This window comes from Carettochelys insculpta, chromosome 6, assembly GCF_033958435.1.
Source record: "Carettochelys insculpta isolate YL-2023 chromosome 6, ASM3395843v1, whole genome shotgun sequence".
Lineage (NCBI taxonomy): Eukaryota > Metazoa > Chordata > Testudines > Carettochelyidae > Carettochelys > Carettochelys insculpta.
In genome coordinates, this window is record NC_134142.1 from 41669846 (window position 1) to 41695963 (window position 26118).

The window sequence follows — 26118 nt, forward strand, 5'->3', positions numbered from 1 at the left end:
AAGCAGCAGATTAGATTTGGGAAGGATTATGCCTCATTCAGGTGTGAGGAACAAGACAAGTACCTACAAAGGATTTCTTCTAAGGATAGAGGTGACCCATCCGCTAGCCACACCACCTGCTAAGGCCGGACAGTGATGGCTGCGTCAGAAGTGAAGATGCAGGAACTACAGACTGGGCTTCATTCTTTTTGCCTCTGCAAGCACGATGGGTAGGGACAGACTTCTTGCTGCAGGAAAGCCCGACTTTCCTGTGTGTCTCTGATTCACCCTCAGAAAAGAAATTTTCAGTTAAGCTTTTGCAGATTACTAGAGGAATAACCCTCATTGTTATGTCCCCTCCAAGCCCTGCCTCTCAAGACTTGTCCCTTCACCCAGAGGGAAGCTGGGAGCTCTTCCTGTAGCTCATCAAGATCCTCATCATTGGGCTGGTTAGAGAATGAGGTGGAATTCCTTAAATAAAGCTGCATGCCTGACTCTATTTGTGGCTCCTATCTGCTTCCTTCCCTAGTGTTTTACTGTCACCATGTGCTCTGATCGTAGGAAGTTACCCCAGCTTTTGTGAAGTGGGCACATGAGATACACCTTAGAGTATCAGAGAGCCACAAGAAACATGCCTGGTGGGAGTGTTTTGCTGTCAAGGAGAAGCTTATCGAAGGTGGCAACCTTGGCATCTCACATCCTGGATGTTCTCAGCAGGGGCACATCTAACAGTGAGTTGCTGAGGAACACACAGGCTTGTGAATGGCCATGCAAAAATGGTGGTTATTTATCTGTTGAAGCCAACAGCACCCATTTGCCAGTGTCAGGGCAGAGTTAGGTTCTGGGGCATCTCTCTGATCTGCTGTAATAACCCTACTGTAAGTGTCTGATGGAAGGGGAATTTTTGGAGTATTTTTCTGATACCTATGTGTGTCTGTTTTCCTGTATGTCACACTGTTGCCTAGTGGGTGGGAAAAAATTGTTGGTTTGCTCTCAGAGCAGGCTATGGCTTGGTCTATGCTAGGAACTTACATTAATCAGGTAAGTGCAAATACTGAACCACTGACAGGTGTACCTGTACCAACCTAACCCCTGGCATACACAGTGCTGGATTAATGGAAGATTTCTTTGTTGATCTTAAGGAAACATAGGCATGGATGTTACCTACCTGTCTGAGCCGGGATTGGCTGTTAAAAGAGACAGACCCTGGTGGACCCTATATCAATGGAGAATCTGAGAAGACAATGGCAAATCTAGTCAGTAGGACACTGACATCTAGCAACCAACAACCCAGAGGCAGATGGGTTTTCTTACCCCTCAGTAGGGAAGCTGAGCACAATTCCTTATTAGATGAGGAACAAAGGACTTGAAGGTGTGAGGTGGGAAGATGGCTGGTGGAAAGTGTCTGGACTCCTACCTGGGACGGATTTTGAGCTAACCAGAATGGATGATGTTTTAACCTTCATCTCTCCATGCTGATCTCCTGTGCTGTCTTCCAGTTGCCTAATACATTTGGCTCTTTGGAAAGTGCTGCCTGTGTTGCTGTAAATACTCGGTGAGGTGCATTAATCCCTGAAGAGCAGACAAGTCTCTGCTGGGGCCTGGCTCATTTGGACTTACTGAACAGAGCTCACATTATGAAGCAGCAGGTTCAGTCTAAGGAGGTGGTGTGGTCTGCTTTGTGCAGAAAGGGTGAAACCCCTGTGTGTGTTGGCACATTGAAGAGTCTTCTCCTAAAAACTGTCCCGAAGCTAGTGGCATAGCACTGATCCTGTGGATCTGTCACAAAGTGCAATTCTGGAGTCCTAACCTAGTAGTAGGTAGTGAGGCTGGTCCTTAGGGGTGGGTGAGTGCTGAGCTGTGGAATTTGGAAGTGGGGAAGGGAACTGCTGTTTGGAGCCTGCAACGGTGAGGCACTGGGAGCTGAATAGGTTTGAAAGGGAACCCAAGGAGTGCAAAAGCATCCCCTCCCATGGTTGGAAATGTCGGCTTTTTGAACAGCCTCCTTGCCTGCTTCACAGTTTGTAACCTCGGCAAGGAGCAATGTCCAGCTGAGAGGGGCAGCCCAGTAATTCCACTACTTGCAAATCCCAGGGTGCTGTCTGTGACAGCTCTATTCTCTTTTTGCATGGCAGTAATGGAACAGTGGAAGTAATGTATCAAAGCAAAACAGCAGTCATGTAGCACTTTAAAGACTAACAAAATAATTTATTAGGTGATGAGCTTTCATGGGCCAGACCCAGTTCTTCAGATCACAGCCTTGCAGAACAGACACAATATATGAAGCACAGAGGTCCAAAAATTACCAGGGTTGACAGATCAGAAAAGTTATCAAGGTTGGCAAATCAGATAGAAGAGAAAAAAGATGGGGGGAAGGGGTGGGGAAGTAAGGCTTAGGTCAAACATCCAGGTATGTGAAAGAGTCCTTATAATGGGTCAGGTAATTGCCGTCCCTGTTCAAACCACGTATTAATGTGTTGAATTTGATTATGAATGTTAGTTCTGAACAGTCTCTCTGTAGATGGTTGTTGAAGTTGTGAAGGTTGTGAATGTATTGGTGTGACAGTTGGATATTAAGGCCTCTTCTCCGCTCCAGAGCAGAGGGGGTAGCCATGTAAATTGCTGGGACACCTCCTCCTGGCTGGGCATGGTTTGAGCAATTGTTCATGGTGTGTCCGACAGTTAACACCAGGCCCAGTTACAGTTTGCACTTCAATCACTTTCCATCTGTGGCATAAGCGTGCGCATCTCCCATGTCAGGTGCGGATATAGTTTAGAAGTGTTCATACATGCCAGAGGCAGGAGAGGCCCAGCATTTGCAGAGTCAAGTTGTCAGTCAGATTTTTGTTGGCTACAATGGCAAGTCACCAAGGCCTCAGACTGCAAAATTCCTTATTGTCCGCAGGAAGGACTACAGCATAAGACTGTAAGAGTTTTCTTGATTTTTGTCAGTCATGATTATGACCCTACCAAATCCATTGCCATGTGTCACAGACTGAAATATGGTCTTATGTGTGCTTTTACCCTATACTATACCAATTTCATGGCTGTTACCAGCATTTCTCAAATGTGGGGGTCCTGACCCAAAAGGGAATTGGGGTGGGAGGCGGGTCACAAGATTATTTTAGCAGGGTTGTGGCATTACCACCTTTACTTCAGTGCTGCTTTCAAAGCTGAGCAGCTGGAGAGTGACGGCTTTTGACTGAGGGCCCAGCTCTGAAGGAAGCAGCACAGAAGTAAGGTTGCCAGTACCATACTGTGACATCCTTACTTCTACACTGCTGCTGAGGTCGGCTCTGCCTTCCCAGGTGGGCTCCTGGCCAGCAGCAGCTAGTCTCCAACATCCCAGCTTTGAAGGCAGCTCCACCACCAGCAGCAGTGCAGAAGGTGTAAGTACTGCAACCCCCCTGCAGTAACCTTTTGACCCCACCCACAACTCCTTTTTTTGGGTCAGGACCCCAACCAATAATACTGTGAAATATCAGATTGAAGTAGGTGAAATAATAAAATTTACACTTTTTAAAATCCTAGAACTGTGACATTTATCAAAAGGATCATGAATTTGGTAGGGGCTTCATCTTCTGGGCACTTCTCTAGGTCATGGTGGAGTGGTGGCGTGATACTTGCCTTTGTCTTTAGGTGCTCCCTGACTGTCACAGCATCATGTAGGCTATTGGCTGACTCAGTGGTAGCCAAGAATGATAGCAATGGAAGTGGTGTTGATGCGAGGGTGGTGTCAGCTATGCAAAGAGTGGCTTTAATTTTGGTATCCACTAAAATGGTGCCTGGGCTGCTTTTCCAAACTGGAACATACTATTCCACTGCGGAATGGACTGTGACTAGTGTTGATATTCAGAGTGTGTGGCTTCCCCAACATCTGTATCTGTCTCTAACTGAAATTGTGATCAGAGCCATTTTTTTTTTTCAAATTCAGTTACAAAATCAATATTTCAAGAGCCACAAAGGACGTGAACACGAGACCGTCCTTAATAAATAAGGACCAACCGTACTTTTTGTCACCCCTATTTTAAGAACAGCGTGCACACAATGATTTGTACCAGTTAGAAAGTTGTTACCCCCATTTCCAGGCTTTACCTGCCTCAGCCCCAAATTTGTCCCCATCCCCAAGCTTTAGCCCCCCCCATCCCCAGGCTTAACCCATCTCAGCCTCAGACTGCCCCCCACTCCATCCCCAGGAATAACCCCTCTCAGCTCCAAACATCCCCCCATTCCCAAGCTTAAGTCCTCTCAGCCCCAAACCTGCGCCCCCATCCCCAGGATTAACCTTACTCAGATGACAGTGCTCCTCCATGGCTGCCGCCACCGCCTCCCCGCAGCCCGACACCTCCTCAGTACTGTTGTGCAGCTCCAACAGGGGCAGGCTCAGCTGTACCTCCCTGCAGCGGGCTTAGCACTTTGCCCACATGTACCATGGGTGGCTCCCTGCCCTGCCACCTTTCTCTTCTGGGGCTCCCTGCCACAGCTGACTGCTCAGCAGCTCTGGGGGCTGCTGCTGCTTAAACAAAAGAACTAAATTCATTTGTTTTAACGGGGGGCAACTGAATTTAGTTTTTCTGTTTTAGCAGCAGCTGCCGCCACAGCCACAAGAGGAGTCAGCAGCGGCAGTGCTCAGAGCTGCAAATGGCTCCTTAAAGAGCTGCCTGCGGCTCTGGAGCCTCAGGCTACCAACCCCTGCCCAAGGTGTTCCTGAAGATTTCTGTCTAACATTGAGCCTGGCTTTCATTCCCCTTTTTGTTTTGATCAAGGTGGCAACAGAAGCTGAGCCTGCAGCCCAGAGTTATCTGTACTGCAGATTAAGAACACTATTGATGGTGGCCTGCAGAAATGGCTTTCCTGGCAGGGATATTTTTCAAATGAAAAGCGGAGACTGCTGTTGGTAAAGCATTTGGTTTTAACTGCCGGGCCTTGAAATAGGTTTTCAGTGTTCTCAGGTCCTGTCCTAGAACCTTCTCTGCGGTTTCATAGGAGGAAGCCTGAGCAGCCAGTGCAATGTCATCTGCATACATGAACTTGAATACCCTTTCCCCGCCTCTTCTGTGAGGCCCCACCCCACCCCACTTACTCCATCTCCCCTTGCTCTGTCACGCACTCCCCGACCTTTGCTCATTTGCTCATTTTTAGCGGGCTGGGGGCTGGGGCGGGTAAAGGATCTGGGGTGGGGCCCGAAATGGGGGTTTCAGGACTGGGAAGGGGGGCTGGGTTAGGGTGCTGGGTGTGGGCTGTGGGAGCTTGCATGTGGGTGGGGGATCTGGGTGTGGGCTCTAAGCAGCTCTTACCCCAAGAGGCTCCCCAGCAAAGGCAACATGTCCTCCTAGGTGGAGGGCAGCCAGGCGGCTCTGTGTGGCACATATATCTGCATCTGGATGCCACCCCTGCAGTTTCAATTGCCTTTGGTTCCCAGCCAGTTGGAGCTGTGGAGCCAAAACACAGGGTAGGGGCAGCGCTTGGTGCTCCCCTAGCTGCCCTGTGCCTCAAATAGGCAGGGACATATTGCCACTTCTGGGAGCCGTACAGAGCCAGGTACAGACCCCACCAGCCAGACTTTTAACATCTCAGTAGCACTGACTGGAGCCACCATGTCCCCTTTCGACTGAATGATCGGGATGAAATATGGACACCTAGCAACCATAGCCGCAAACAGCAACTGCTACACCCCGCTTCCTTCCTGCAGCTGAGCTTGGGTTCTTTCCCCCAGTTGGGCATCAGTCATCTCTCCATCACCTTCCCCACTCCCATTACTTTTAGTGAAAATCATGAGCAGGTCACGGGCTTCCATGAAGTTTTGTTTATTGCCCATGACCTGTCTGTGATTTTCACAAAAATACTTGTGACAAAATCTTAACCTTACTTGTGACTCATCTATTATTTTTGCCCATTCTCTGTGGGATGAGAGATTCGGTCCTCGCCCCTTAAGGGTCTGGGCTTTGGTGTGTCGTTCTAGGCAGACACCAAGGTTCTGATGGGGATATTTGGTAACTAGGCAATTACCATGACAACTTCATTTGTTTGGACTAGGTTGCCTGCATTCCAGAATAGGAGGTGGCCTGATTTTGAGAACAGCAGGGAGGCAGCGGTTCAAGGGTCTCAGCAGGTAGAAGATCCAGGAGGCTGCTGAGATTGTTTGCTCAAGCAAGGAGGTACAATATTCAGACAGCAGAAATTGCAGGGGGGTTGTGAGAGTTAGATGCTCAGGCAGGCCACGTTTCTCAGCCAAGTGTCGTTCCTTACTCAAGCTATAGTGCCACTAGAGCCATGGGAGCTATTCCGGGGAATAACGGCTGCAGGATCAGGAGCTTGGTCTTTTTGTGATGTTATGGAAAAAAGGGGTTTGCTTGTAACTGGAGAGTCTTGGGGTCTGACTTGGTGCTACAGGCCTGCTGAGAGCAGAGGGCATCTTTGGCCATATTCAGCTTCCCCTACATAGTGGTGCTTGGCTTGGGAAAGGTGTGCTGGAGAAAGCCATGGAGCAGGGTTTGGCAACCAAAATAGCCAGAATAGCCATTTTTTCAAATATGGCAAAAACTCAGTATTTTAAGAATCGCAATGCATATGAATATGAGACAGTCCTAAATAAACAAGGCCAAACCATCCTTTTGGTAACCCCTATTTTAAGAACAGTGCACACACAGTGATTTGTAACGTGAAACATGTTAATGCAGGACATTCACAAACTTTTACATATTCCATTTCCTCACACTTTACATGTCTGTGTACCTCTGTCTTCGAGACTTTCACTCTCAACCCCACTTTGATTGTGCCAGTTTTACTTCACGTTTAATTTCAGTGTTCTTTCTTAAATTGTGTGTTGCCCTTCACAGCCGGAATGCTGCAAGCTTCCTTTTCCTTTTCAAAATCCAGACTTTATTAGCAACATGATCAAAACACAGATACAATATTATCTCCCACAATGCACTGCACACACTAAAGGGGGAGTTATCCAATGTTTCAAGATCACATTGTTTTCTATTTAGCTCGGAGTTGTTCACTGTTGGGCTTTTAGACATTCGGGATTTATTGAAAATAATCAGGAGGGTCTTTTTTTAAAAAACTTTGCAATTATAGTGTTGGGAGTCGCAAAATAGTCCTTAAAGAGTTGCATGTGTGTCCAGAGCTGCAGGTTGCAGACCCCTGCCTCAGAAATGCCCCTTCCATGCTATAGTATCTTTGTGAAGTCAGGGATGCTTTCAGAATCAGTTTCTGGTGGGCATGGGCACAGCTCCCAGCCCATGGGATGTGAGGAGGAACATGCCTTTTGTTGCTCAGTAGCCGCCCATACTGACCACTCAAGCAATGACTGACTCCGGCCTTCCTTAAGTAGAAGTCGGCCTTGGATTAGGCCAAGTGGTGCAATAAGATGTCTGCTTCACTGAAACAGGCTTGACTGTTGACTGGCTTGAAGAAGCTGTTTACCCAATGTCTAAAGATGCCCCATTACTGTCGAATGAACTGAAATGGTGACTTCACAATGTGGGTCTGAGCCCAAAAGGTGCTGGGCACTTTCATTTAATTTGGTGTCAAGGACACTTAAAATTTTGTCTAAAAGGGGGAACAACCAGAGGGCCCACAGTGTCCCATGTATGTGCTGTGATGCATTCTGCAGGGAGATTGCATGCTATTCCTGTGAAAACCAGGTGTGGCTCTGGTGAGGCTCTGATCCCAGACAACAAAAACATTAGGATGTATGCTGAGACATAAAAGCTGTTCAGCTGCTCCTGCTGAGGGGAGACACACACAAGGAAGAAGAGAAATGCACCTTAACTGAGAAGCGTGGGGGTGGGTAAGGATAGTGGAGATGGTGACAAAACTCAAACTGGTGATGCATTAAGGATATAATAGTACAGTACCTGTTGGTGACTGGAGTCGCTCACCTTGGCTCTAGTTTTTTTATTACCTGTAGATCAGGAACAGCCCAAATTGTGCCTTTCCAAGTTCTGTATCAGCAGCTTGCCAGTTACGGCCACCCATAGCTACACTCATAAATGAATTACATTGTAGCTCCATGGAAACAATCATCCCAGCGTGTAGTGCTCCATCTTTATCTCAGAGGCTCTGCTGCATCACATGCTGGGGACTTTCTGCTCCTCCTTCCTACTGGTGATGTACCATGTTGGAAGTAGGTGTATATTGTCTACCACTGCTCCATAGGAAAAGCTAGTGGTGGGGTGTAATGCCATTGATGGATAATGAGCCACTTTTCTAACTGCTGCTCATTGCTGAAAGGTCACATTCAGGCTGCAATGTCAGACATCACGGTGAATTTGAAGTCCTTTCAGTCTGAACATGCAGGGGAAGAAAGTGAACAGCCCTTGTCGCATCTGAGAAGCCGCTGCAAGGGGCTGATGGTGAATGCATGTGCCCATGCTGTCTTCTTCTGCAAGCTGCTTCATGCCCTCAGGTAAGGCTGAAATAAGTATCCTTTCCTTGATGTTTCTCACCACTGATGAAAGGAGCTGGCTTGACAGGCCTGGAGACTGAAGGCCCCTATTTATCCTCAGAAAAAGGTCAGCCCAGCTAACTGGCAAACTGCTCACCAACAGACTTCAGCTCTCCCTGGGTCAAAAGGAGTGAAAGAGAAGTTTGGCCTCAGTGGCCCATTTAGTCTTTGGCTCCTCTGCTAAGGTTGTCAATAAGAAGGCCAGTTAGTTCCAGATGTGGTGGTGTATGTTATGAAGTGGATGCCTTTCTCACTAGAGCAAGAAGCACAGATGATTCAACGTGGGTTGTGGCACTGTCTTCAGCGTGCAATGGTGTGCACTGGTTTCTGTCTGCCTGAAAGCCCTGGAGGGGTTAGCCTCCATCTCTCTTTCCCGGTGCCTTGAGTCTGTGAGCTTCTCAGTGCTGAGTAAGATGACTGTGCCTGTTCCTTTAGGATGTGGATCTTAAGTCTATTGGTGTCTCTGTCATCTCAGGATGAGATCACTTGGCCCATTCAGAAGTGCTGTTAGTTCAGAATCTGCCCTGGGATTAATAACTCCTGTGTTCTGTGAGCTGCACTAGTGGTCTGTGGGCTGGTGAATGGAATACAAGGTGTTGGTTTTGCCCTTTATAGCCCTAACTGGTTTGTACTCATGTTACCTGAGGGGCAACCCTCACTCCATGCCATATTACTGCAGTTGTGGTCCCTAGGAGTTCTTGAGTTATAGCCCCTTGATACAGAACAAAGGTGTTACTGATAGGGTCTCTTCTGTGATGGCCACATGGGTCAGGAATCCACTGCCATTCCTACTAGAAATCTGTGACCCTTCTGCTGATGCTGCAAATGTCTCCTTTTCATCATGAGCATTTGAAGAAAGGATATGATAAGGAACGATGGGATTGTTGTATGGGGTGATTCAGAAGTGGGGCAGGATTGTGTTACGGTGATATGGGTATCTAACAGAGGATCTAAGGTGAATATAGATATTGATCATTGTGAATTCTTAATCTTGGAAAGGAGTAGCGGGAGTGTGGAGGCTGCTGCTAGCTTTATGTTTTAGAAATGGGCATGAGACGAGTTCTTTCAGGAAAACGTGGTCAGTGATTCCTTTCTAAGGACTGTAGTGGCCAGTTTTTGGATAACGGATACATTCTAGTTCTTAGTGAGGTGATTCCCATCTGTGTGTCATTTCTCAGGCAGAAAGAGGAGAGGAGGAAGGTTTCGCTGATTTCCTCCAAGGAATCCATGTGTAATGAAGACCTGAAGGTTGGGATTATTGGAGGAGGCCACATTGGGAAGCAGCTGGCCTGGGCACTGCTGGAGCTGAGTGGCATTTCGGCTCAGAATATCCACATGTCTACCAGGAGGCCGGAGATACTGTGTAAGAGCTGCTGACTCATGGGAATATGAATGGGAAAAGACCTATCATATATATACCTAGCCACTGTAAGACTCATCTAGTGTGTTCACCCCTGCTTTGGCTGGTTTCACTTTTTGTGTCCCAACTTGAGCTGGTCAGAATTTTTTTCCCACAAAAAACTGTTGTCTTTGTCCAGAACAGAAAGCTGAGCATTTCCAGGGGAAAGCAGAACCTTTTCAGCTAAACAAAGTTTTCCATCAAAACAAAACAAAACAATTTCCCATGAAGAAATATTAAAATGTACATTTACTGATCAGCCCTGAACTCAGTCAATGGAGTATTTTACCCTTTAATTTTGAAAGTCTATTCCACAGGCTGGTCACATTCAGAAATGTTTTGTTTTCCTTACTTTTTTAATTTTGCTCCATTATTGCTATCACACCTCCTTAGATAACCTTAGAAAACCACATTTCCTCTTGGGGATTTACACCCTTCAGATATTTATAGAGAGTTATTTTTCCCCCCTCATTTACTGTCATTTGGAAGAGTAATACATATCCTCATAACTCAGACCCAGCAGCCTCTTTACTGCTTTTGCTGCTCTTATCTAAATTCTCCCCAGCAGTTTTTCACATCATTGCTCAGTGGCTGCAACAACAATACTTCCATGTTAAGTACTCACTTGGTGGATTAAATAGTTCTCCAAATCAACACCCATAGTGACTTGAAAAGCCACTATTGCCAGGGATTCCTCTCAGCCTATCACTACAGGGTCAGTAGCACAAGATGTTCCTTTCTCTCTCTACCTCAAAATGTTAAAAATATAAAGTATGGTGGATGGAGAGGGTGCAAAATGTCAAAGGCCAGCTGAAGCTGTTACAGAAACCAAGATGAACAGCAGATACTGTCTTGTAGGGAGCTGCTTAAAACAGTAATACCCTCTCAAGGGCAGAAAGGTAGGGAGATTATTAAATGGCTTTTTATAGCTCTTCAAAATGAGGCAAATCCTGAGGCTTGGCTGCCTCAGTTAAAAGTTTAATCAATATTCATGAAATGGTGCCAGGCATCCACATTTTCTGAGTATTTATTCCTAGCAGAGAGGCCCATTTGCTGTTACCTGGCTACCACAAGCAATGCATCAGTAATGTTCATCGGTAGCTGCTAATTTAGCTCTTAAGGGACACGTGGTGAAAGGAGCAGGCTTGCCCCATTAAGAAGTGGCTAATGCATGCTTCTCTTCCCTCAACAGCGTGTGCCCGAGAGCAAACACTGCAAGTGTGGATGTTGCAGAGTAACTGGCTGCTGCCCCTGGCTGCTTTAGAGCTCCAGCCATGATTGTTTTCTTCTGTCTTCCTTAGCAGAGTTCCAGCAGCTGGGAGTTGAATGTTTTTATGACAATGGCCAGCTTGTGGCCTGGTCAGATGTTGTGTTTCTTTGTTGCCTCCCATCTCATCTACAGCAAATCTGCTCAGGAATTTGTGCTGCACTTCAAGAGCCCTGCATTGTGTACAGCCTGGTCACTGCTGTCCCATTGCCCAGGTAGTATTGATCATACCAGTTTTGTTTTAATAGCCCAGCACACTAAATCCCCTGATTTGTCAACACGAGGCAAAAAACCGTGCATGTGTCTGACCTGGATAGGAACAAACGTGTTCCGGCTCTCAGGATTTTATCACAAATCTCACTATATTTGGTGATGTTCTTAAAGCGTCAGTCTCTGGAGTTGTGAGCACATGAGATTTTCAGGTTTTTTTTTTTTTTTAAAGTACATTTCTACCTCTTACGAGTGAAGAGGAAAGCTTGAAACATGTTGTAAGTGCACCCTAAGAGCTCAAAACCCAGAATTCCAGAAATAAAAAGTAAGCAGTGTGAAGTATTATATAAAACAAATTAATGATTTTTTTTTAAATTAACTTCATGAATTGTGGGGGACTGACCTTGGATTTTTGAACGTTTGGGGGAGTGATACTGGGAGAGGTTCAGTCTCTGTGCCACATTCAGTTCTCAGCAACTCTTCTGAAATGGCTAACAAGGGCACAAATGTAACAAGGTTCTTTTTGCTTTAGGAACAAAGAGAAGTCCTGCGGCACCGTAGAGACTAACTAATATTTTGGAGCATAAGCTTTTGTGGGCAAAGACCTGCTTTGTCAGATGCATGTGGCCCTCTTCCAGCAGCTGATGTGGAGGTGCGAACACCAAGAGAGGAGAAATTGCTTTTGTATTTGACCAGACATTACCAGTCTTTGTTAAATCCTTTGTTTCTCCTCTCTTGGTGTTTGCACCTTCACATCCTCCCTGACTGAACTGACCTGGTCAACTCTGGCCTTTATCTTGATTAGTACTCCCTTCTTTTTATGAGCCTGTATAATTAGACCCTCCCTGGAACCTCCATTTCAATGCATCTGACAAAGTGGGTCTTTGCCTACAAAAGCTTATGCTCCAAAAAAAATCTGTTAGTTTGTAAGGTGCCGCAGGACTTCTCGTTGGTTTTGCGGATACAGACTAACACGGCTACCCCTCTGATAGTTATCAAAGTAAGGAGAGATTAAGCCCCAAATCCTAGCTGGTGGAAGTTTTATCAGTATTGGATCAGAAGGTAGCACAGATTCACTTCTTCCGTTCCTTCAACAAACCATCTAAAGCTGTCACTCCCAAGCTGCTGTATGAAATGTCCCAGCTCTAACATGATCAGATTAAAATCCTAGCAGCATTGACTCAGCTTCCTCTGACTAGTACATTTGGTGCCCTGTACTTTACTGCAAGTGGTTCTTTCAGACAGGATCATAAAATTCTCAAATTTCCATCTGCTATGTGGTCCTTAACCATTCCTGGCACTTACAGTAAGAGTAAAGATTTGCCTTTGTGTCTGGATATAACACTTGACCTTATTGGTGCATCTTGTCCAGTGCACTGATTGGTAGCTTTCTTTGCACCCAAGAGGTGGCTGCATTTCAGTGCTATTGTGAATACAGATGTTAGAATGAATGTTGTTATTGTAGAACGTATTTTTATTTTTCCTTGGTGTGCCCTAGTCTTTGGGCACTGGATAGCTCTGAGTTAACTGACTGACTTTGCTTTCAGGTTAAAGCAACTTCTTTCCTACAGTGCCATCCTGAGGCCACATTACCAATGCACTAGCAGAGACTTGGAGAATGTTTGGGGGACAAAGGGGACAATCAGAGCTGCACTCCAAGACCCTATTGTTATACAGGCTACCTGTCCCTATAACCCCAAAGGTAAATGTCTTTCTCCTCACTTGGCAGGCATTTTCTTGTGGCGTTAGAAACAATGTCTTCGCTTGACATTCACACTACTGGGAGCCTGTCCTAGCCCTAGGTAGATTCGTGAACAGGGCAGAGTAAGGCAAAATAGCTAGTCAGTTTCTATCCAGAGCAGCACTGAAAGAATCATGGTTTGAAATGCAGAGTATGAAAGCCAAACCTCCTAATAAAAGTGCTGGCATCCTGTCACCGGCTAGATAAAACTAAACAGGACAAAACACACAACATCTAATAGGGACCAACCCTGCATAGGAAGGTGACCCTCAAAGATCTTTTCCGTCTCTAACTTGTCTGATTTTGTTAAAGAGTTTGCAGGACAGGACAATTACTGGGGTGAAGACCTCTCTCAGTGTGTATCATGTATGCCGTGTGCCTCTAAAACTCTTTTCTGACTAGCCTGAAAGCTGCAGTTTCCTTCCATCAGCTTACCAGGTGCTTTGACGCACTCAGCTAGGACAGTCATGAATAGGAGATAGCTCAGTGGTTTGAGCATTGCCCTGCTAAACCTGGGGTTGTGAGCTCAATCCTTGAGGAGGCTATTTAGGGATTGGGGCACATAGATGACACCTCTGGACAGAGGGCAGCTGAAGACTAAGTCAGTGTTTTGGTGACAACCCTAACTAAATTCCAGTGTGGGAATTGCCTTGCCACTCCTACACTCTCCCATCCCTTCCATGATTTCACCTGTCCTAAACTGTTGTTTTCCACCACAGTGACAGAAGAGTGAGTGAGCAGTCCCTTTCCACACAGCTCATAAAGTACTTTGGACAGAAATGTGCTAGACAGATATAAGCTGGTATATTATTATTACTTATTAGATTTGAGCCTCTCCTTGGCCTATAAATAAACACATTGCAGTGCTGTTGCCATGTCAACCCTCCTTGACAGGAGACAAGATGGGAAGAGAGGTAAAAAAAAATCTCTGCTGCTTCCTTCACATCGGTATGTGTAGTAGTAACTGGCAAAATTTGTTCTTTGATTGTTATGCAGAGGAAATTGCTGTCACTGGCAAGTGGTTGGAGGCTGTTTTCTATGCAGCCCTGAACAGCTGTAAGTGGCGGCACCTGCCCCACCAGCAGGCACTGAAGTTACTGAATGATGTATGCTTCCCTGAGCACTGCCCCATCTGTGCAGAGCAGAAGACCTCCTGCCCACGGTTTGAGTGTGGGAGCTTTGTCAACCAAACCTTTGTCTCCTCCCTGACTCAAGAAGAGTAAGTGAAGTGCCAAACTTCAAATATTTCCACTTGGCTAGCCGCCCTGAACCTTTGCTACATCACAGGATTTGAAAGCTCGGAGTCTTCCCTTGCAGAGGAAGAATACTTTCTGTACACATCCTCCCGACTTCATGTCATGCACCAGAAAGTGCTGGTCAGTTTTCAAAAGCACCAAAATCACATTGATTTTAACGATATTTAGTTCCCAAATTCCTAAGTCATTTTTGAAAACGGCCTTTTGGCACTTTTTATTACCCTGTGTCATAAGTGATGGACAATACAAAAAACAATACACTATCAAAGCAAAAAGCAGTCAAGTAGCACTTTAGAGACTAGCAAAATAGTTTATTAGGTGAGCTTTCGTGGGACAGACCCACTTCTTCAGACCATAGCCAGACCACAACAGACTCAACTTGAGTCTGTTGTGGTCTGGCTATGGTCTGAAGAAGTGGGTCTGTCCCACGAAAGCTCACCTAATAAACTATTTTGCTAGTCTTTAAAGTGCTACTTGACTGCTTTTTGCTTTGATAGTGTATAGACTAGCACGGCTTCCTCTCTGTTACAATACACTAGCAGTTGTCAAGCAGCCTAAAATCCATCTGATGAATACCTCAGTATCTCATGCTGAGCCTCTAACCCCTCTGCTCTGGTTTTTATTGCTAAGAATTTACTCAGTGGGGATATCTAGGACCTGTTCCAGTTGTGCAACCCTGTGTAAAATACCAGAACACAGGGAAGTCCATACTGGACAGTCCATGCTGCTGAGCCTTCTGGTTTGGTATCATGTGTTTCACAGCGGCCACTACCAAAATGCCTGAGAGGAGGTTCAAGAAACACACAGACTGCATCTACACTGCTCCTCCCTTTCGGAGGCGGCATGTAAATGCAGATCAAAACATGCTAATAAGGGGCCAATATGCATATTCAGTGATTTATTTGCATAATATTGTTCACTCACCATGTCGAAAGTGCTGCTTTCAAAATACAAACTAGCTGTGTAGACAGGGTTCTTTTGAAAGCACGTTTCTTCCTAAGTTTTTTCAGGAAGAAGAGTGCTTTTGAAAGCAGGGCTTTCTTTTGAAGGAACCCCATATGCGCATCTAGTTTGCATTTTGAAAGCAGCATTTTGACGTGGCGAGTGGACACTTATGCAAATGAGGCACTTTATACGCATAGCCATGCTATATTAGCATTTTCAATTCACTGTATTTACATGCCCCTTCCAAAAGAGAGGGATCGTGTAGACACAGCCACAGTGAAAAATTGAGGCTAATCTGTCCATAGAAGTTTCTTTTGCACCCCAGTGCTTAAGTTCTGCTCTGAGGCAAACAGGCTTATATCACTTAAACAACAAGGTCTCATGTAACTGTACGTAACTTCTAAATGTCCAGTCTTGTTTTGAATCTAGTGATGCTCTTGACATCACTGCTATCTTGTGGCAGGTTAAGTATGCATCATATAAAAAAATCCTTTTATCACTTTGAAATGTACGGCCTCCCTCTTGTATGGGAGGACATGGTTCACCTTCCCTAGGCTGTTTATTTTATATACTTCTATCATATCCTTTCTTATTGCTCTTACTGGTAAACCTAACAGTGTCTATATTTTTCACCCTCTCCTTACTCAGAAATTGTTCCAGGCCCTTCAGTCTTTTTCATTGCTTATCTCTGAAATCTCTTCTCTTTTTGCTATATATTCACTTTGAGATGGTGTTGTGGGTGTGGGTGGCGTATCACTGGCATTATAACACTGGCATTAAATATTGCCAACATTATTTTCCATTCTATTATTTAGGAAGACTAATGTTGTTTGCTCTTCTGTGACCACTGCATGTAGAGCAGTAATCTTTTTGCTTGATTACTTCAGTTACAGGTAATTTAGACCACGTCAGCTTTCTGTAACTCATATTACTATTTTCCATGTGCATTATCTTGCATTTGTCAGCTTTGGATTTCCTCTACCATAATGTTGCTATGCACTCAGCTTTGTGAGGTCCCTCTGAAATTACTGACAGTCATTTTTAATGTTGACTAACCAAAATAGTTTCTTGTCATTTGCAAATGTTCCCAGCTTGCTGTTTGTTCCTCTTAAAAGATTACTGATAAATATAATAATCACTAGCTGTAGCCGGGAAACTGACGTCACCCTGTTTCTGGCAAGGTGAAAAACTGATCCTATATTTCTGCTCTGTTTCCTCTCTCTTCACCACTTTCTGATGTAGGCCAGAATTTTAACCTGTGATTCAAATTTATAGCGGTGTCATTGAAGAGTTTTGGCAGTTCAAATTAACTGTTAGCTGATTTATCTTGATCTACCGTTTTGTTGCTACATTCAAAGAACTTTAGAAAGGCATGATTTTTCTTCACAGAAGCTGTGCTGGTTAGTTCTAACATGTTTTAATCAAGGTCTTTTATAGTTCTCCTTTTAGATGTCATTTAAATCAGTTTACCTGGTACTGAAGTGAGGTTCATTTGTCTGTAATTCCTAAGATAACAGGATAGGTACATAATTTCTGCTCTGTCAAGTGGCTCCTGCTGCTGCCTTTGAACTCTCACTTCCAAATTTTCTCCTATTTAATCCCCAGTCCTCAGGAAAACTTTTAATTTTAATGTTTCCTCCTCTTCTTATTAAAGAATCACCACCTTGACTAGCAATTGGAAGAATATGATCCTGGTGTTTCCCTACTGTCTACAGCCTGCAAATGCCACTAGACAGTTATCATTGGGTTTTGGATTAAAATGATCTGCAAATGTTCCTTTATCCTTTTCAGGCAGCCAGACAGACGCTTAAAGAGAATGTGGTGTCAGGAGACATAGGCTAGTTTTCTCTGTCACAAATCTCATCACAAATATGCTACACATACAATTACAGTCTCATAAAAATGAATTAATGCTTTTAATCTGTCTAGCCTACCTACTAGCTCTTGCTTTTTAAAGTTCAGGACTTTCAAATTCTGTTTATCAGCAGACTAAAAAGTAACCAGTGCAAAGGGAGAGACAAGCTGGATAGGACTGTTTTTGTTGTGTGCTTATGGGATGGTGGACTGTGGCCAAACATGGCAGAGGAGTTAGTTAAGACATTGTCTTAGAGACAGAGACATTACATATGAAAGGACGGAGGCAGCATACACAGAAACAGTATTGTGGACTGGATAGAAAGAGGCAAGGCATTCAACACAAACAGAATTTACTATAACTCCCCCACAGTTTTGCCACAGAAAAACTATCATGGCTTCTGTGCGTAAGAGACCCTAGCTGGGAATATTTTGAAGAAATTTGTTCCTTGGTAAAAAAGGAGAATGTGTCAAGTTTACGTAGTGCAAGATGGTGATGCAAGGCCTAGTTGCAAGAATGAAACATAAGGAAAACCACTTACTGAGAGAAAATAACGAGGATGAAGATGTGGTTATGGCTGAGTGGACCACCTGGTTAGTGACTTAAATAATTTGCTTAGCAATGAATCATTCTTCAAGACTCTCTCTCCTTTTAGTATAAGTGTGGTTTGGCAAGTAAATTACCAAGCTGTTTTTTTGTGTTGAAAACTGCTAGGAAAAAAAAGTTTAGCTTAGCTAATCCTTATGTCTTGTTTAGATATTTAACTAGCTATAGATCCTCTCACCCAAGAATACAGAACAGAAAGCTGCAGTAAGAGAAATCTAGATTTGCCAGTTGCCACTGAGTGTCATTGTCTTATTTTATATTACACGATACATACTCCTTATTTTGGAACATCACGGCCACAGATGATAATGGTGATGTCATAAGTCTATTCCCTTTTTTACTTCAGTATAACTCAGCATTCCCAAGGGAACCCCATTCTATACTAATTTTTAAAAAAAACAGAAATGCCAGTAAGTTGAACGGAGCCTACTCCAAAATGAAATACATGCTAAGCACAGTCAGTTTAGCTTTTTTGTAACTTGATTTAAATCATCGAATAGAATCATAGGGCTGGAATGGACCTCAAGAGGTCATCAATCCCAACAGCCCCCTGCTTCAAGCAGGATCAACCCCAACTAAGTAAACCCAAGCAGGGACTTAAAAACCTCCAGGGATGGGGATTCCGCCTCTCTAGACAACACATTTGAGTGCTTCACCATCCTCCTGGTGAAGTAGTTTCTCCTACTATCCAACCTACTCCTCTCTTTCTGTAACTTCAGACCGTTGCTCCTTTTTCTGCCATCTGTCACCAATGAGAACAGTTCTTCTCCATCCTCTTTAGAGCTCCCCTTCAGGAAGTTGAAGGCTGCTATTAAATCACCCTTCAGTCTTCTCTTCTGCGAACTAAATAAACCCAAATCCCTCAGCCTCTCCTCATCACCTTGATTTAAATCAATCCACCCTGATACCACAGTGAGTTTTGCTCATTATGAGCAGTTCTGGCTTTGTCCAAAGAACGCCAAGTTCTGAATCACATTGGTTTCTCAATGGGCTATAACAGAATTTAGATCAAAAAAAGACGTCTTGTTAAATCACAGATACGGAACTAACAGCTTTTACTCATAAATAATACAGCCTGTCTTCTCTTCCCAGCACCTTCCCCTGGTTTGACCTGACAACTGTACAACTGAAGGAGTCTCCTTTCAGCCAGCTCCTAGCAAGGAGTGTGCTTCTCCAGAACCATCTTACTTTCTTGTACTGTACCTCTTTTGGAGTTTTGCTTGAAAGAAGTGGCAGGATGGCCCCCTCTGGCAGCAGAATGTCGTCTTTTCCTGCCACAGCAGATCCCATGATGGTGCCGGGTCATGAATCAATCTCCACCACGGCTGCTATTGATATGACTTGGACAAAAGACACAGGGGATATTCCTAATACTGATTCTGAAGCTTCATTCAGTATAACCACCATGTGATTCCAAACCTTCAAGGATGGAACAGCTTTGCTAAGGTTTAATGCTGAAGAAAAATGTTGTGGAGATTCAGACCCCTTTCCTACCAGTTCCCATTGCAGGACCCATATGGTTGTGTGTGGTGGAGAAATGCATGGTACAGGGGAAAGGATAAAGCTGGAATAGCACATAAATCTTCTACCTGACCGTCACCCACAGCACAAGCCACTTGGAAACAGTGGGCAAATTAAACAGTTAAAATGAATAGTGCTCCTGCCCAACCTGTATTCATGTACTGTCTTGCTTGTCTTGAGGCCACATAATAGGGTAAAACCCTCACAGAACATGAGTTGGTTACTGCTAAAATGTCTGAGGTCTCTGATTTTAAGTGAGAACAAAATTACTGGACAAACACAATACTGAAGCCAGTGAGCCATCAACCATGGCTCTCACTGAAGAGTCCTAGAACCTAACAGTGATGACTCACTGTCCCAGGGCGAGGTGAGGAAAAAGTGGGAATTTGCACTTTAAATGTTTATGGTAACACTGCAGATTCCACTGATCAATTCATCTTTTTGTTTATTTCTACAAATTTGTTTTTGTTTTCCACTAAACCTGCCTGGCAGGGGAGTTAGCATTCTGCCACATAATAGCTTTATTTAAATCCAAGATCACTTACTAATATTGCATTTTGTGCTCAATTCAATTCCACTGTTGAGTGCAGTCACTTTCTGGAGCGTATTTACCATGTAAACAAAACAGCTTTACCGTGGCTGCAGTCCCACCACACCGGGTTTTGATCTACTCAGATCTTACGCATTAAAGAGGATTGTGCCTGTTCAGTATTTGGACTGAGGGATCAAGGAAATCCCTGCTGCTCCAGTAGAAAATGATAGTGTTGATTCAGTAGGAAACATTTTTTCTTGCAGTCAGGATTGAACCACCACATAATCATAGTCCCAAGGGATGCTTTGCTGCTGCAACTGCAGATGAGAAATATAAATGTGGGATTAGACGTAAAACCAAAATCCTAACCATGTAAAAGAGTTCACGACACTTCTCTCAAGAACAGAGGTTTTAGCCCAGGTGTCCAGGCCAAATTCCATGTAGGCAATTCAGTGCTTCCTCCTTAAATTCTCTCTTGAATTTCTGTGAAATAAAATGTTCTCCTTTACTTCCTGTCTTTATCTACCATGTTTTTAAATGCTGCTTGCAGGGATAAACAATTGCCTGGTTCTATCTCAAAAGTAACTATTTCTGCAGTGAGGAAAGGGATTCCTGCTTCATATGGTTTATAAAGCACATTGGAATCCTTTACAACACAAGATACTAAATACAAAGCAATTAGTGTACGCACCACTTAAATCTTTAAACTTATTTTTATGTGTGCAATAGTGAATGGGGTCAGCTGGATCTGTAATTGCAAAAACTATAGTTTGGGGGAAAACTCTTATGTCACCCATGCTTGAGTAAAGCAGGTGTCTATGAAAGGTGATTAAGATTTACCTATGGTCTTCTTCCTGGTCTTAGTGTGTGAAGTAGCAGCAGTTGTTCGGTATTCAGACATGAATATGCCACACAGAGCTCCTGTGATGGGGAAAAAGGGAAACTTTTGGATAATGAAACTGAACTAAGGAGTTCGGCCCCTGACCATATCCCAGAGAAGGTTCTTTACGAGTAAAAGTTTAAAGGGTAAGCTGTTTAAGGGAAGTTCTATGTGCATGGCTGAGCAAACCTGTCAGCTCTAGGCAAATCAGAGTACTGCTGCATCTTTCTTTAATCTGGAGAGGACAGAATTGTTGCTTCTTGAACAAAGAAGTTGAAGGTGGCATCTGGGCTTTTCACAATGGAGGAATTGTAGCATATGGCTCCAATCCCGCTTTTTGGATAAACTGAGAGAAAGTGAGGGCATCAGCTTTTTCACCAGTTGGGGCTTTCCGCTCTAGAAACAAGCCCAGATTGTCCCTGTATGGGAGAGCAATGCTTCTGCTCCAGAGAGGCTCCTCAATCCCCAGTAGCTCTCGCACATGCCATGAAATATCCTGAAAATGCAAGCAGAAACATAAGGGAGCCTATTAGTGTGGTAGTTAAATCAATAGAACTCTGTAGGTTAGGGCAGCACCAAAGAGAACTCCTACAACAGTTTCTTAGTTTAGAATATGTTCTTTTCCATAACATAGGTGCTGGAGAGGGGTCTGGCAAGATGAGTGAATGCGCAGATATAATTAGAAAAACAATTATGCAAAAACAGGACATTCTGATTAGTCCAGGGATTTACTGTGTGTTGGAGTCAGAGCTGCTGACTTCATTGATCCAAAAAGGTTTTTTTGTTTTTGTTTTTAACTCCTATTACCATTTGAAAAGCAAACACAGCTACACCTGAGTGAGCTGGATTCTTCTCTGCCTAATACAGATCATCAACATTGACTGCTACATTGTGCATATAGAATTTTTATTGCTGATGAGCATATAAGATGTAGAAAAGTCCAGGTAGAAGAGCAGCAGCACTACTCACTAGAAAATTCATTTACTGACTTATAATCTGAGTTAGCTGGACCTGGAATCATCAGTATAAAGAAACTGACTATTTTTAGTAGTCATTTTTCAGAAAATATGTCTTGTCTTTTAACCCTTCATCAAATCACTTTTCATGTTTCTAGTCAGTTTTTACTATTTAGTAAACCACAGCCCATAGCCTCCCACCTGAACCTGCACTATTAGGCCCTACTTACTACTGCGGGTACCTTGGATATGATTTAAAATAACAAACTAAAACCCAGCAGCAATCCAGAGAAACTCCAGCAAACCCCAGTCCTAATACGATCCCTTCAACAGGCTCTCTCTTCAGGAACACCACTTCTTGTAAACTGTGAAAGGCTTGAACATTAAGGTCATTCTCCTCAACTGGTACTGTCATCATTTCTATAGCAATTAGCTGGATTTTGGTTACATACAGGCTTGCTGTGGTGCTTGAGTATCATAGGCACAGGATTATGGCCTCATTGCAACATCAATCAGAAACTGAGTTAAGTTTAGAGAGAATACTCATTGAAAGACAAACATGGGGCAGTTCTGCTCTTAGCTACACTAGCATCACTCCTTTGTAGTCATGGGAGTCATTTTCAGTTTGTAAGGGTGCAGCTAAAAGAGCTGAATCTAACTCATGTGTTCTTAGCGATAATAAAGGAAATCAGGAAGATAATGGTTAAGAGTGTTAGTCTCAGAAATGCCTCAATTATATTCACAATTAATGGGACATTGATTCCTAACTCAGTTCCATGAGTTTAAAAATATGACCTCAACATCTTTTTGCTCTGCGTATGCATTAGAACTAAAGGTTAGAACTGTTCAGCCAGTGAAGGGTTAAGGTTGGCTCAAATGCTTCTTGGTGCTTTACAGCATAAAGAACACAATGTTCAAACTCCAGCCACTGGCCCATGAAGATTTTAATCGCTTGTTGCTTGTGATCTGCAAGCTCCTACCCTATGAGGGACGCAACTGTAACTAATGAAGATTTGAACCAAAACTGTTATGATCCTGCAGAAGCAGCCTATGGCCAATTTGAAGTTTCCAAGGGAAGAGCAGGGATGGTTCAGTACCCTGTAGCTCATAAGAATGCAGCTAGCTAGCTTTTTAATGTGACAAAAGTGACATTGTATGCATGCATTAGAAAGTAAGCATCATGCCTACTGGATTTAAAGTGCTTTTCAAGCATTCATTAATCCCCACAGCCTCACTATGAGCTTGGGAAAGGATTTTACCAATTTTAAGGGTGGGGTACTCGATGTAAAGGGTGGCTGTAGCCCAAATGTTCAAATGCTGAAGTTTAAAGTTGGGATTCTGAATCAGTTACCTGATTGTCAGAGATGCTGAATGACACAAACATCTGCAGTTCATACTGCACACATGGAACTCAGGTCACTTGTGTGCCTAACTATGAAATTGAATGTCTATGTTTAAACACCCACTTGTGAAAAAGGAGGGCTAAGGAACTTGTTTCTGAGCTAGAACTCTCAGAAATCCAGGGTCGCTGTCTTGTCTTCTGTTCTTTTAATCACAGGCCGATGGAGGCTGAGCCTACCCAGCCAGGTCTGGTCCTGACCATGTTCTGCCTCCAAACACTCTCGTACATGCTTCCAGTTCCTACTCTTCCCCTGTGGCTGGAATTAGAGCAGGCTGGTCTGCAGCTAGGACTTGGGGTGGCTCTGGCCAGTGATCATGCTACCTCATGCTCTGGGGATGAGATGCTGGCGGGGGGTGTGCTATCTGCCTGATACTCTGAGGCTGGGGGTGCTGAGTAAGGGGAGCTCTGAGCTCAGGCATGGAAGGGTGGTGTGCACAAGGGGCACAGTTCCTGGAAGGAGTAGAGTGAGGGCTTGTGTCCCTCAACAGGAAGTTCAGGAACCACCTGTGCACTTAATTATGTTAAAAAAACCTCAGAGTTAGTAAGATAAGTAACAGTCAACTTAGATTTGTCAAGAACAAATCATGTCAAACTAACCTAATAGTTTTCTTTGACAGGATAAGAAGCCTTGGTGGATAGGGGAAAGTAGCAGATGTGCTGTATTTTGACTTTAGAAAGGCCTTTGATATTGTTTCACAAGACCCTCTCAAAAGCAAACTATGGATATACACTTATGGAACTATGATAAAGGTGGGTGCACAACTGGTTGGAAAACAGTTCTCAGAGAGCACTTATCAGTGGTTCAAAGTCCAGGAAAGGGCATATCATGTGAGCTCCTGCTGGGGTCAATTCTGGATCAGGTTCTGTTCAATATCTTCAGTAGTGATGTAGATAATGGCATAGTGAGTACACTTCTAAAACTTCTGAGTCCTATGTTTCCATTGCTGGGCTGTAATTGTTCAAACAAACAAGCATTTGGACAAGATTTCTGGTGCTTCCTACTTGTGCACACACAAGAACTGCTAGGGGAGGCTTTTTTTCCCCTTAGTGGTCCATCTGCCTTGGTACTAGATGGAAACCAGATGGTAAAAAGGCATAAACATATTTTTTTCTTTTAAAATACAACTTTTCTAAATGTCATAAATGGTTTGGAGTCAGGGTTCATCTTGAGTTTTACATGAAGTTTCAGGAAGATTCTGGCTGCGATCAAAATAGTCTGCCTAGTCTTTTGGAGAAAAACAGTGTTACATTCTCTTTACCACATCCCTCCCACCCATCAGATCCTGTTAGGCGGAGTCTAGCTGTTCTATTGAGCATGAGTGTATAAAGCCGCCTGTTATCATTAACGGACCCTGAGCAGTGTTACATCTCACTTGATGTAGTTAGAGAACAAACAGTGAACACGCAGGAGCTGGGATGGGAATAATAAACATTCCTAATGGAGGAAGGCATCTCCCTGTGTGGCACTTACCTTCATGTGGTCAAAGTCCGTTATGCCCATCTGTGGCAGGTTTGAGCAGTTAACATGAATGAGTTTGCGGCCAGTGATGCAGTTAGTTGTAAAGCACTCCTGGCAGGGAAATCAGATGGAAATACTATACAGCAGGGAGCAGTACTGCCAAACCCAAACATGCAGAAATTCACATCAATCAACCTCCCCGCTGCCCCGTGATGGGAGTGGCTTTAAAGTAATAAGATATTTGAAAATAGTGACTTTCTCTCTCTGTTTCTGAGCCTTTGGGGCATCGTGGCTCCACACTTCCCTGCTCTTCTCCCTAATCACCAGGTCTAGAAACTTAGTTTTCCAAGAAAGCAGAGAGTCTGGTGCCCCTGATACCAGCTTTAGGAGCACTGTGAAGCTGCAAGGTGGAGCAAGAGAAGCAGGAATGTCTCTCTGGGTCAGGCTTAGAGGGAGCCCAGTGAGGGCCTGCAGTTGCCAGTGTGGGCAGAGATCCAACACAGTGTTCTGTGTATCCCTCACCACTGTTTGCCAGAAGCTGGGAATAGGCGATGGGATGAATCACTCAATGATTGCCTGTATCAGAGGGGCAGCTGTGTTAGGCTGTACTCGCAAAAACAACGAGAAGTCCTGTGGCACCTTACAGACGAACATATTTGGAGCACAAGCTTTCATGGACAAAGACCCACTTTGTCAGATGCAACCTCTTGTGTTCATACCTTCTGAAGCATCTGACATTTGCTACTGGAAGACAACAGGATACTGGGGTGGTCTGACCCACTGTGGCCATTCTGATGGTCTCCCATAGAACTCAGAAGTAGCTGCCCCTGCTGTGACCCACTAAACCCCCACTACCTTCCCAGCACTGAGATAGGGCCCAGGAGTGCAGAAGGTGTGTGTGGGTGCCTCTCTTTCTGCAGTTAATAATAAAGTATATTAAAATTTTAAACCTAACCGTGTCCCTTGAGTGATGCCATGAGACACCAGAACGCGTCAGTACAGCGCTGAGAGGGTCTCATTGTCTTATTTAGGAACTGGATACCAGGCTTCTGTCTACTAATTGGAAAATTAGCTGCCACAGAAGTAGCTTGTAAGTGCCTGGCCCAGTGGCTAGACCCTAGTCACCAGTGCGTACCCTGTGGGCCCCCACCAAAGCCCATTCGATCTTCTATGATCATTTTTAATATTATTTTTCACAGACCCCCCGCAATCCCCTCGCGAACCTCACGGTGGGAACCACTGGCCTAAGCAGCCCTGGAATCACGGTTAAAGTTCCCCCCAAACCGAACCCGGGCAGGTGTCCCCTTCGCACCTCGTACTGGGGGAAGCCGAGCTGTCGCACCCACTCGGCCACCTCCTCGGCGCTCCAAGCGAGACAGGCCGGGCCAGCCTGGGACTCGGGTTTTTCGGGCCCCTGCTGGCACCCAGGCTCCGGCTGGGTCCCGGATCCGGTCTCAGGCGCTGTCTCCACGGGCCTCTCCTCCTCCGGGATCTCCATCCTGGACGGCTAGGCCCCGCCATGGAGCCATAGCAACGCACTCTGCGGGCAACAGTCTCCATGGATACCTCTACTTCCGGGAAGCTCCCAGCTATTTCCTTCCGCCACGGGCCTCCTCCCCTCCCCCCCGTGTTAGAGAACCTCCGCCGAGGAGAGC

At 44.6% G+C, this 26118-nt stretch overlaps 2 protein-coding genes across 6 annotated transcripts; one reads left to right on the forward strand and one right to left on the reverse strand.

Moving 5' to 3' along the window:
• The first annotated feature begins 4747 nt into the window (after positions 1 to 4747).
• On the forward strand, positions 4748 to 19132 carry NOXRED1 (NADP dependent oxidoreductase domain containing 1). Of its 4 annotated transcripts, XM_074996712.1 has the most exons (8): positions 4748 to 4876; positions 8221 to 8395; positions 9613 to 9797; positions 11135 to 11315; positions 12858 to 13012; positions 14048 to 14270; positions 16068 to 16145; positions 18806 to 19132. In XM_074996712.1, the coding sequence occupies exons 2-8, from the start codon at positions 8238 to 8240 to the stop codon at positions 19122 to 19124; spliced, it is 1299 nt and encodes a 432-aa protein (XP_074852813.1). In that variant the 5' UTR covers positions 4748 to 4876; positions 8221 to 8237; the 3' UTR covers positions 19125 to 19132. The 4 variants fall into 4 exon arrangements, with proteins under 4 accessions (XP_074852813.1, XP_074852812.1, XP_074852811.1 ...); XM_074996711.1 differs by lacking the exon at positions 4748 to 4876 and having other exon boundaries at positions 6149 to 8395; positions 12882 to 13012; XM_074996710.1 differs by lacking the exon at positions 4748 to 4876 and having other exon boundaries at positions 6151 to 8395.
• Positions 19133 to 19992: 860 nt separating this feature from the next.
• Positions 19993 to 26102, reverse strand: SAMD15 (sterile alpha motif domain containing 15). 2 transcript variants are annotated; one of them, XM_074996716.1, is made up of 5 exons: positions 25776 to 26102; positions 24476 to 24574; positions 20836 to 21142; positions 20607 to 20687; positions 19993 to 20083 (listed from the first exon to the last, which is right to left on the reverse strand). In XM_074996716.1, the coding sequence occupies exons 1-3, from the start codon at positions 25959 to 25961 to the stop codon at positions 20942 to 20944; spliced, it is 486 nt and encodes a 161-aa protein (XP_074852817.1). In that variant the 5' UTR covers positions 25962 to 26102; the 3' UTR covers positions 19993 to 20083; positions 20607 to 20687; positions 20836 to 20941. The 2 variants fall into 2 exon arrangements, with proteins under 2 accessions (XP_074852817.1, XP_074852816.1); XM_074996715.1 differs by having other exon boundaries at positions 20607 to 21142.
• Between the last annotated feature and the right edge of the window lie 16 nt (positions 26103 to 26118).